This window comes from Musca autumnalis, unplaced genomic scaffold, assembly GCF_047663935.1.
Source record: "Musca autumnalis isolate F117 unplaced genomic scaffold, ASM4766393v1 scaffold_3, whole genome shotgun sequence".
NCBI classification, from domain to species: Eukaryota; Metazoa; Arthropoda; class Insecta; order Diptera; family Muscidae; genus Musca; species Musca autumnalis.
Window position 1 is genome coordinate 74,967,444 of NW_027411866.1, and position 11,203 is coordinate 74,978,646.

The 11,203-nt window shown below is 38.4% G+C and overlaps 2 protein-coding genes across 2 annotated transcripts; one reads left to right on the top strand and one right to left on the bottom strand.

Annotated features, from left to right (window-relative positions):
• The first annotated feature begins 4,577 nt into the window (after positions 1-4,577).
• Positions 4,578-5,791, top strand: LOC141398230 (uncharacterized). Its single transcript, XM_073975502.1, has 5 exons — positions 4,578-4,583; positions 4,658-4,754; positions 4,797-4,859; positions 4,920-5,299; positions 5,345-5,791. The coding sequence occupies exons 1-5, from the start codon at positions 4,578-4,580 to the stop codon at positions 5,789-5,791; spliced, it is 993 nt and encodes a 330-aa protein (XP_073831603.1).
• Positions 5,792-8,691: 2,900 nt separating this feature from the next.
• Positions 8,692-10,162, bottom strand: LOC141398803 (uncharacterized). The gene is made up of 2 exons (XM_073976488.1): positions 10,081-10,162; positions 8,692-10,006 (listed from the first exon to the last, which is right to left on the bottom strand). The coding sequence occupies exons 1-2, from the start codon at positions 10,084-10,086 to the stop codon at positions 8,855-8,857; spliced, it is 1,158 nt and encodes a 385-aa protein (XP_073832589.1). The 5' UTR covers positions 10,087-10,162; the 3' UTR covers positions 8,692-8,854.
• Positions 10,163-11,203: the final 1,041 nt, after the last annotated feature.

The window sequence follows — 11,203 nt, forward strand, 5'->3', positions numbered from 1 at the left end:
CCAGCGTTCTCAACTGATGCCATTACCAACGAATGACATTTGATTTTAATTTATAAGGATTAGCGGATAAAAAAAAAAAACAAAAATTACAAAAAAAAAAATTTGTTGGCGTTTTTTATTGTTGGACTGCAGAATTTTACATCTTTGTGTTTATTTCAGCTTTAGTCCATATTTTGTTGTATTCAAGTATTTGAATAACAACAAAATGTTTTACTGTAAAACATTTTGTTGTTATTCAAATACTTGAATACAACAAAATATGGACTAAAGCTGAAATAAACACAAAGATGTAAAAAAAAAATGTTTTATTTCAACCAATACCCAGCAAAATGTTCGGTGCCAAAGATGCCATTCAATCATGGGTGCAAGTGAGCTGGCATGTCATCTTTTTAGCATCTTCATCGATGAATTTTATATGAGCGTGGACCCCAAAAGATGCTATTCATTTTTGGATCCAAAGCATGTCATTTACACCAATGCGTTGGCATGTCATTTTCACGAATGCTTTGGTATGTCATTTGAACCAATGCTTTGGCATGTCATTTTCATCAACCCTTTGCAATGACGTTATCATTACGACGAGAGTTTTAACAACGTTGGTTGTGATTTCGAGTCTCCGACAAAAAAGAAAAAATTGTATAAATAAAAACACAAAATTCATCTCTATTGGATCGATGGAATAGGTTCAAATGCTGATGAAAAGGTCGGATCTTTCACGACTTCTTTTGCATGGGTGCAAATGCTTATGATATGATCGGATCTTTCACGACATCCTTTGCATTGGTTCAAATGCTAATGAAAATATCGGATCTTTCACGATTTCGTTTGAACCAATGCAAAAGATGCCATGAAATCACGTCATCGCATGGAACCCCTTCCTTCAAATTTTGCTGGGTATTAAAGAAGATATCGCTCATTTACTCAACGAGTGGCATAACTCAAAAAATGCATTTTCTGAGTTTCATGTCGATTTCTCTAGAACTCAAGAAGTTACAGCTCATTTACTACAAGTTTGACATAATTCAACAAAAAAGGTTTTCGAGTTTATGAAGTACTAAAACACTTCAAATCATGTTTGATCTTGCACAGATATTTATCACTGATGGCGGGCTAGCTGTTTGCAAAATATGGTCCAAGTAGTTATTTCATTTTTTGCGTAATAATTTTTTTTTAACTTGGGAAGTCAAATTTCAATCGGCAATTTAAAACTCGTTTTTCTCGAAACTCGATTATATGAGATGTGTCACTCTTTGAGTAAATGAGCGATATAAGTATTTTTTGGATATAGTTTGTACTGAATTCGACTTTTTCAAGTCGCGATATTTCTGAAACCGTTAATCAAAAAGATCTGAAAATATACAAAAATGTTTTGCTAATGAGCAATATCAACACAGCAAAAAATAAAGTAAATCAAAAACCACTTTTTGAACAAATGTCCGATTTCATTCAAAAGCCAAAATACAAATCGCAATATTTAAGATAGAGCTTTAATATTTTAGCCAAATTATCTTAAAAAAATGGCTGAAATTTGATATTTGGTCTTCTTTGGGTCTACAACACTTTCCTCCAGAAATTTGTCGGCATATATCCGCGTTTTGATATTACCCCCATAGAACGGTACTTCCCTAATTTAAGTACTTTGAAGGTTTTAGCCACATTCTCTCACCGAAATGGCTGAAATTTGGTATGTAGTCTTCTCTTTTGCTACAAAACTTTCCCCCAGAAATTTCTCAGTACATGTCCACGATGTTATATAGCCGCTATAGAAAGACACCTTTTGAAGCTTTTAGCCGTATTATCCTACCAAAATGACTGAAATTTAGTATTCATTACATAAAAAGCAGGCGTGAAAAGTTCAGGTAGAACATAGGTCAACGACAAGCTCTCTCCATCTCTAAAATTAAGACCAACTTAGACCAACTTTCGTGTAAGACATGCCTACAGATAATTGTGGATGTAGATTCTACATTGTAGAAGCAAGTTTTAATATAACCCCATAGAAGAGGTATTGCGTGTTCTCAGATTGGAAGGTACTATGATGCCGCTCGATGAGAGAAGTCTTTTAAAGGATTAGCTCCTCGAAGAAAATGATCAATATAGGTTCATATTTTGGTATATTCCAGATTTTACGCAGTTTGAAGTTTGAAGGTTTGAAGGTTTTACAACAGGGCGACCCAAAAAAAAAACAAAAAAACAAAAACAGAGGTGTCCTCGAAAACATATGAAAATGCTGTGACGGCGCAAAGTGTTGCCGCTTCCGTACAAATGTGGACAAAAATAGAAGGCGTTGAGCTAGGTTGATGAAATATTAACTTTGGTTCATATGCGGCGTGTTAGCATTCAAAGCCAAACTCATAACTTCCAACGGCTGCACTAAGAGGCGTTTGTCATGGAAACCATGCAGATTAAACGGACAAATATTCGTCTCTGTAAAAATACGTTGCATTTGAAGGAGAAAAGTTCGATGACAGAGAAGGCACTCCACAGTCGATATGTCTGATGAGCTGCTATCAACGGCGAAACCAGGTCACATAGTGGTGGTTGAGTTTTTTCGAATCGTCGGCTTTCCTTTTTCACTTGCAAAAAATCTTCTGTCATTAAGATCAACTCAAACGAAAAAATTTACAAACTTTTTTCTATGGAACTCCTACCTCCTATTTTTTCCATTTGATCGAAAAACCTCATGTACGAAATTTTATAGCGATCGTTTAACGTTAACCCATTCCAACTGAGCGATCTTTGTTTCCATAGTAATTTGGATGGGAGCAAAGGTGAATTTTCCCGAAAATTCTCTAAATTTTATGGTCCAATCGATGTTAAAATTTTACAAGTTCATTGTTGTGTGACTGTATACATTGGTGGACGGTATAAAATGTTCAGCCCGGCTAAATTTAACGCCGTTCTTATGTGTTTGTGGAAAAAATTTCCCGTTCCTAGGATAACTTCGGTTAATACAACAGAAAAAAACAGGTAAAAAATATTCAGTAGGTTTACCGGCAGTTCCGAAGATATCACCCCACCTTTGGAAACTCCCTGTTTCACTTTGCGGGGCTTGGACTTGGTGTACCTGAATTCATTATCCAACCTTTCAAACTTGGCCGGTGGGTAGTCTGGAGTTGTGCTAGACCAATTATCGATTAAATTAGTTTGCGCAACTCTTCGGATCAGTCAGCGTAACGTCGCCAAACATGACTAATATCCTATCTAACTGTTGCCCACAATGCACTTATTCCGGCTTCATTGTTGCAATTCTTCAGATGATTTAAACACTTTTTCCGCTTATGGTCACCGATCAACCTGTTAACTTCCAGCACCCTGACTCTGGTGTCACTGGGTTTGGCACGACTAATCTCATAACGCTCATTTGCTAAGCCCGTAGCCTCCGCTCGTAAATTTGGTCTCACTTCGGGTATTAGACCAGCAGGTTTAAGGCGAACGGAACATTAGTAGGGTTGGGCAGACCTCTTAAGTGGTGATCAGTGAAGTCTCTGAAACCAATTAGTTTTTCCATGATTTATGAAAGTGTGGCGTTCAGAGGTGATGAATCTGATTTAAGAGAAATGACGGGTTGCCATGTGACGTCATTTGTCAGACCAGGTGTCGCGAACTGTGACACTCTCCGCTAATTCTGGTAGTGGCGTCATCATTGACCGTGCAAAATGTAGAGCGATCAATGTGCTCACAACTCATGATGAGCATTAAAGCCCTATTTGGCCGAAAGCTGTACAAAAACCCTACGTCCACCATGTGTTTTGCTGGTGCGCACTACAATTTTTGAAGTGGATACTGCCTTGGTCCAAACTTTGCATATCGTAATATTTCTGCAAATTTTAAATAAAGTTCGAAGATGGACATCGGTCCACTCCTTCCGGAACTTCCCTGGTGGGGAGGTTCAAAATTATATGCTAAAATGGCACGCGCGACACCTCTTGAACGGAACAAACGATTTGGTCTAAACTTCGTAATACTTTGTCGAAATCGGTACACACCTTAGGTTATCTCCATCACAAAAGTTCAAAATTTTTGTTTAAGTGCAGTTTAAGGTCTGTTCGACGAAAATTAAAAAAAAATATGTTTGTTATTTTGAAAATTTGCAATGTTCGACATACATATGTATGAATAAGTTCCGAACCATGAAATATTTTGTATTTTCCTTTTGAAGATCAATATTTTAGTTTTCCTCAATTTATTTGTTTAACAGGTGTTAATATTTGGTCTGTTCCCGAACCAGCTAACATGTACATGGGAATAAAGAGTAATTTGTAACATTTCAGTTTCGAGAAATCCATTTCTAATTCAAACCCGTAGTTTACGATACTGCAAAGTGAAGTAATCGGCCGTATTGGAGCAATGCTTACCGTTGCCTTATTAGCATCCAACGATGGTGCAGATGATGCTGTTGTTGTGGTTTTATTATCTCAACTTAATTTATTCTTAAATTTGAATTTCGATATTCATATAAAATGACATGAAACACATTGAATTGGTATCAGTTTCAATTTCAACGAAACACAACAAACTTTAGAGGATTTTCTTCGATCTCCCCCAAAAATAAATTAAGCAGGAAGAATCCTAAAATGAAGGTAAGGATGATGGAGAAGAAGGATAATTTTACGGAGGGATTATAATTTAATGATATTCATTTTTCCATATTTAGGCTTTCGTTTGTGTGTTGGCAGTTTTGGTAGCAACATGCTCCGCTGGATTCCTTGGAGGTGGTGGTGTTGGAGGCGGTTATGGCGGTGGTGATCACGGTCATGGAGGATATGGTGGTGATCATGGTCATGGTGGTTCAGTACAAACAGTTAAGGTTATTCATGCCGAAGGTGGATCCGGTGGTCATGGAGGCCATGGAGGCGGCTATGATGGTGGCCATCATTATGGTGGTTCCGCTCAAACCGTTAAGGTAATTCAAGTAGCCGGTGGCTCTGCTGGTGGTCATGGTGGTTACAATGGTGGTCATGATCATGGTCATGGTGGTTCTGCCCAGACCATCAAAGTCATCCAAGTTGCTGGTGGCTCTGCTGGTGGTCATGGAGGTTATGGCGGTCACGGAGGTCATGGCGGTGCTGGAGGTGCTGAAGTTAAAACCATTAAAGTAATTCATGCCGAAGGTGGTCATGGCGGCCATGGTGGTCATGGTGGTCATGGCGGTGCTGAAGTCAAAACCATTAAAGTAATTCATGCTGAAGGTGGTCATGGTGGTCACGGAGGTCATGGCGGTGCTGAAGTCAAAACCATTAAAGTAATTCATGCTGAAGGTGGTCATGGCGGTCACGGAGGTCATGGCGGTGCTGAAGTCAAGACTATTAAGGTTATCCATCAAGAAGCAGCTCCCGCCCAGACTCATGGTCATGCTGAAGAAAAAATCATTAAAGTAGTCCATGAACAAGCCCCACAACACAGTCATGGAGGCGGTGCTGAAGAAGTCAAAACTATCCAAGTTGTCCATGAACAAGCTGCTCATGGCGGACACGGTCATGGTCATGGTGGTGCCGAAGAAGTCAAAACCATTCAAGTCATCCATGAACAAGGTGGTGCTATTGGCGGTAGTCATGGTGGTTACTCTCATGGCGGTGGTGCTGAAGAAGTAAAAACCATCCAAGTTGTCCATGAGCAAGGTGGTTATGACGGTGGCTACTCAGCTGGAGGCTATGGTGGTGGTGCTGCTGGTGGTGCCGATGATGCATTTGAAACATTTAAATCCCTTAAAGTTATCGGTGCCTTAGGTGGTAATGGTGGTGCTGCTGGCGGTTACGGAGGTGCATCCTCTTCCCATGGCTGGCAATAAGCCATTTATGAGCTGTGATAAAAAAACGACCTACATACCTCATTTCGTGTAGCCTAATACCGCATCACGCTACCAAAACTCACAACATTAGTTTAGCTAAGTAGACAAATTTAGATTTTAAGGTCCATTCATGCATTTATTTTGTAAATAAATTAACATCCAAATATTATAATTTTCAAAAAAAAAAAAAAAAAATATATACTTTGTGTAGGTATTGTTAGAAAGAGAAGAAGTTGATATGGTCTAAAACGGATGGTGTATTTAGTACTTGTCGGCCAGGCAATATGAGGTCAACGAGCCTGCTGAAAATGACGCAGATGGTTTCCCGGTCGAACTGGTTGAAAACGACGGCGATACGCTGATAAGGTGTATGCATCAGCTAGTTAGCACTATTTGATATGAGAGATCCATTTCCGAAGATATTAATGTGACTATCAAACGTACCGTTCATTAAAAAGGTCCCTGTTCTAAACTTTACAAGTAAACATTCGTTTAGTTCGGGCGGACTGAACTTCTGAACTAAAATGGAATCCTTTCCTGTCTACAATTTTAGGTGGAGAATACCCCAAGTACCTAAAGGACGGATACTCGAAATATTTAATATTTGGGGGCAATATTAAAATGTGGAACTAGTTGAACATTTTTGGTGGAGAAGTTTTGTGACCATTGGGAACTTCAAATATCAAATTACAGGTAGTTCGGCCAACAAATGTAGTGTAAATTCCTCAAAATACCGAAAATCGGGAGGCACCGTTATATAGGGGCTTTACTATAACATGAACCTATCTTAACAATTTTTGATGAAGAGGTTTTGTGACTGCAGTGAATCTCAAAAATCAAATTACAGGTAGTTCGGTCAGAAAATGTAGCTAAAATTCTATAAATACCGAAAATCGGTAAGTACCGTTACATGAGGCCTATACCAAAACATGGACCCATATTGACAATTTTTGGCGGACAAATGTTGTGACCACTGGGAACTAAATCTTAAATTACAGGTAGTTCGGGCAACAAATGTAGTTAAATTCCTCAAAATATCGAAATTCGGGAGGTATCGTTAAATGGGGCCTATACCAAAACATGGACTTATATTGGCAAATTTTGGTGAAGACTGGGAATCTCAAATATCAAATTACAGGTAGTTCGGTCCTAAAAGGTAGCAAAAATTCTATAAATACCGAAAATCGGGAGTTAGCGTTATATGAGGCCTAAGCCAAAACATGGACCCATTTGACAATTTTTGGTGGAGAAGTGTTTTGACAACTAAGAGCTTCAGATGTCAAATTACAGTTAGTTAAGTTAACAATTGTAGCTAAGATCATCAAAATACCGAAAATCGGGAAGTTCCGTTATATGGGACTACACCAAAACGTGGACCTATCGTCGGTGTCATGCTTAAGTGTTCCATACGCCATTTGCCTGATTCGAGAAAAACTCAAGTTAATGTTTGAGTCCACACAGGCTTGATGTGTTGCAAAAATCCATTACTTTAAGAGCTCAGTTCTACTTAACTAAACTCAAAGAATATATTAGGAGTTTATTTTAGTCAGATATCTGTTATAGTCTATAAGTTATGGCCAATTTTTATAAATGCAAAAGGTTGTTGATTTTTTCCATAGGATATTTTTTTCATGTTTTTGGCAATTTGTGTCACATGGAACACTTTATGTTACATTTTAGCAAACAAATTTTTGATCAATTCCAACTCCGTTATGTGAAGTGCTGCTGTAGAGCTGAAAATTCGGGGGCTTCAATAAAACAACTGCAGTAGAAAATAAATGCTTTAGAGACCATTGTTATATGTTTCCTTTACATTTATTTAAGGACTGGACTCCTCCACTTTCGAAAAATATAATTTTTATTAGTTTATTTTTATTGCCTTATTTCATCGTTTAATCCTTTCGAAAAAAATCAATGATTTTCCTTGAGCTATTGGTAGTGGCAGTAGAATTCTATTTTAATTCATTTTATGGCATTTTAATTATCTTACATGTATTTTATTAAGCGGGAGGCGTTAAGTTTAAGAAAAAATAAATTTTAATTTCATATAACAATGCAACATTTTAAAATATTTTGATTTAAAAACTATTCTTCTTCAGTTTTTAAATCTAGTCCTTTAAAACAATTTGTTCCATACGCCATATTGTTCGTAACGCCATATTGTTAGTAACTTGACAAAATTGGGCAATTTTTTGTTCCAAACGCCATCAATTTTTGTGAAGAACAATTCGTTTTTGTATTTTTGTTCCATACGCCAAACGGAATGGATATGGAACAAAAACGTTCAAAGTTCTTTTGTTCCATACGCCAGACTTTATGGATATGGAACAAAAAAGCAGATTTTTATGAGTGCAAAGTGGATATGGAACATTTTGACATTTGTCTATCTAGAAAAATATAAGAGATAGAGGAAAATCGACTAGAAATTCAGAAAGAGCAGAGTTGAAACTCATGAAAGGTACTCGTAACTCAAAATGTCAAAAATGGCGTATGGAACACTTAAGCATGACACCGACGGTATGTTGGCAATTTTTGGTGGAGAAGTCTTGTGACCATTAAGAGCTTCAAATGTCAAATTACAGCTAGTTTCCCTAACAATTGTAGCTAAAATCCTCAAAATACCGAAAATCGGGAAGTTCCGTTATATGGGGACTACACCGAAACGTGGACCCATGTTGGCAATTTTTGGTGGATAAGTTTCGTGACTGCAGGGAACGCATCGTTGATGATTGCAGTGTTGTTTTACAACTAACAACTATTCGAAAGCCTCAATGAGCGATTTTCTTTCCGTTCAAGGCATTCAACTGTCCCTTCCCTTCACTTTCTAATCTTTCTTCCCTTCTCTTTCAAACAATAACAAAGTAAAACACAAAGTATAATTTTTTGGAAAATTATAATATTTGGATGTTAATTTATTTACAAAATAAATGCATGAATGGACCTTAAAATCTAAATTTGTCTACTTAGCTAAGCTAATGTTGTGAGTTTTGGTAGCGTGATGCGGTATTAGGCTACACGAAATGAGGTATGTAGGTCGTTTTTTTATCACAGCTCATAAATGGCTTATTGCCAGCCATGGGAAGAGGATGCACCTCCGTAACCGCCAGCAGCACCACCATTACCACCTAAGGCACCGATAACTTTAAGGGATTTAAATGTTTCAAATGCATCATCGGCACCACCAGCAGCACCACCACCATAGCCTCCAGCTGAGTAGCCACCATCATAACCACCTTGTTCATGGACAACTTGGATGGTTTTTACTTCTTCAGCACCACCGCCATGAGAGTAACCACCATGACCACCGCCAATAGCACCACCTTGTTCATGGATGACTTGAATGGTTTTGACTTCTTCGGCACCACCATGACCGTGACCGTGTCCGCCATGAGCAGCTTGTTCATGGACAACTTGGATAGTTTTGACTTCTTCAGCACCACCACCATGGCCGTGTTGTGCGGCTTGCTCATGGACTACTTTAATGATTTTTTCCTCAGCGTGACCATGAGCCTGTGCGGGAGCTGCTTCTTGGTGGATAACCTTAATAGTCTTGACTTCAGCACCGCCATGACCTCCGTGACCACCATGACCGCCATGCCCACCTTCAGCATGAATTACTTTAATGGTTTTGACTTCAGCACCGCCATGACCTCCGTGACCACCATGACCACCTTCAGCATGAATTACTTTAATGGTTTTGACTTCAGCACCGCCATGACCACCATGACCTCCATGACCACCATGACCGCCATGACCACCTTCGGCATGGATTACTTTAATGGTTTTAACTTCAGCACCTCCAGTACCGCCATGACCTCCATGACCACCATAACCTCCATGACCACCAGCAGAGCCACCAGCAACTTGGATGACTTTGATGGTCTGGGCAGAACCACCATGACCATGATCATGACCACCATTGTAACCACCATGACCACCAGCAGAGCCACCGGCTACTTGAATTACCTTAACGGTTTGAGCGGAACCACCATGATGATGGCCACCATCATAGCCGCCTCCATGGCCTCCATGACCACCGGCTCCACCTTCGGCATGAATAACCTTAACTGTTTGTACTGAACCACCATGACCATGATCACCACCATATCCTCCATGACCGTGATCACCACCGCCATAACCGCCTCCAACACCACCACCTCCAAGGAATCCAGCGGAGCATGTTGCTACCAAAACTGCCAACACACAAACGAAAGCCTAAATATGGAAAAATGAATATCATTAAATTATAATCCCTCCGTAAAATTATCCTTCTTCTCCATCATCCTTACCTTCATTTTAGGATTCTTCCTGCTTAATTTATTTTTGGGGGAGATCGAAGAAAATCCTCTAAAGTTTGTTGTGTTTCGTTGAAATTGAAACTGATACCAATTCGATGCGTTTCATGTCATTTTATATGAATATCGAAATTCAAATTTAAGAATAAATTAAAGTGAGATTATAAAACAGCTACAACAACAGCGTCATATGCATCGACGGATGCTAGTAGGGCATTGGTAAGCAGCATTGCTCCAATACGGCCGATTACTTCACTTTGTGTCCCACAAAACTATGGCTGCGTTGGCCTAATTATTATGCGCCGCTTCGTTACCTTCTCTTTCGTTTGTTGATTGTTGGTCTTCTTTGTTTGATATTGTTGTTGTTTGATACGAATTGTTAATGTGTCGCCATTAGTTTTGGGCTTAATTAAAATATTTGATAGATTAATAAAATATTTTATGTGAGGGTCTATTAAATTATTATTTGGGTTGATTGCCCCGTTGTGAGAAAACTTAGAAAAGGCGGATTTAATATCATGTCGGATATATAGATAGAAATTATATGAAAACCGATAAGAGAACTTGGGGAGTCAGCAGCAGTAGTATCTGCATAATGTTATTCAATTTACAGGCGATCCAACATCCTGCTCTCTAGCTAAATACGCTTTCTAGGAAACTGTATTTAATCGTATATTAAATGTCTTCTTTTTTGCGTTTTTTTGATAATTTACTTCTACCTTTATTTTAAATATTCTAATTATATTAATTAAAACGATCTCGTGGTCTTAATGTTGTTGTTTTTATTTATTTATTATTTTATTTAATACTTCGTCTTTCTTTGAAAGACGTAATCAGGATAAATAATATTTAAAGATATTGCAACATCGCTGCCATCTGTTTCGTCACTGGCAGCGACACTAGATCTACGCTTGGCAAAACTATTATTATTGTTGTAATATCTTTAAATCTAGAGGACTTGGATTATGCAGTCTTTTGTCCACAAAGCATTGCGACATGCAGTCGAAGATTAATGACTTAATAAATCAGTCAGCTAGTGCAGGACTTAAGATCAATATAAATAAAACCAAAGCAATAAAGACAAAATCCACTAAATCAAATACTTTCTTTATTGGCG

What these genes read in the sequence shown, in the direction of transcription:
- LOC141398230 (XM_073975502.1), top strand. An exon ending in TCATGGAGGCCATGGAGGCG is followed by an intron (nt 4,860 to 4,919) that starts GCTATGATGGTG and finishes TAATTCAAGTAG; the next exon opens with CCGGTGGCTCTGCTGGTGGT. An exon ending in GAGGTCATGGCGGTGCTGAA is followed by an intron (nt 5,300 to 5,344) that starts GTCAAGACTATT and finishes GCTCCCGCCCAG; the next exon opens with ACTCATGGTCATGCTGAAGA.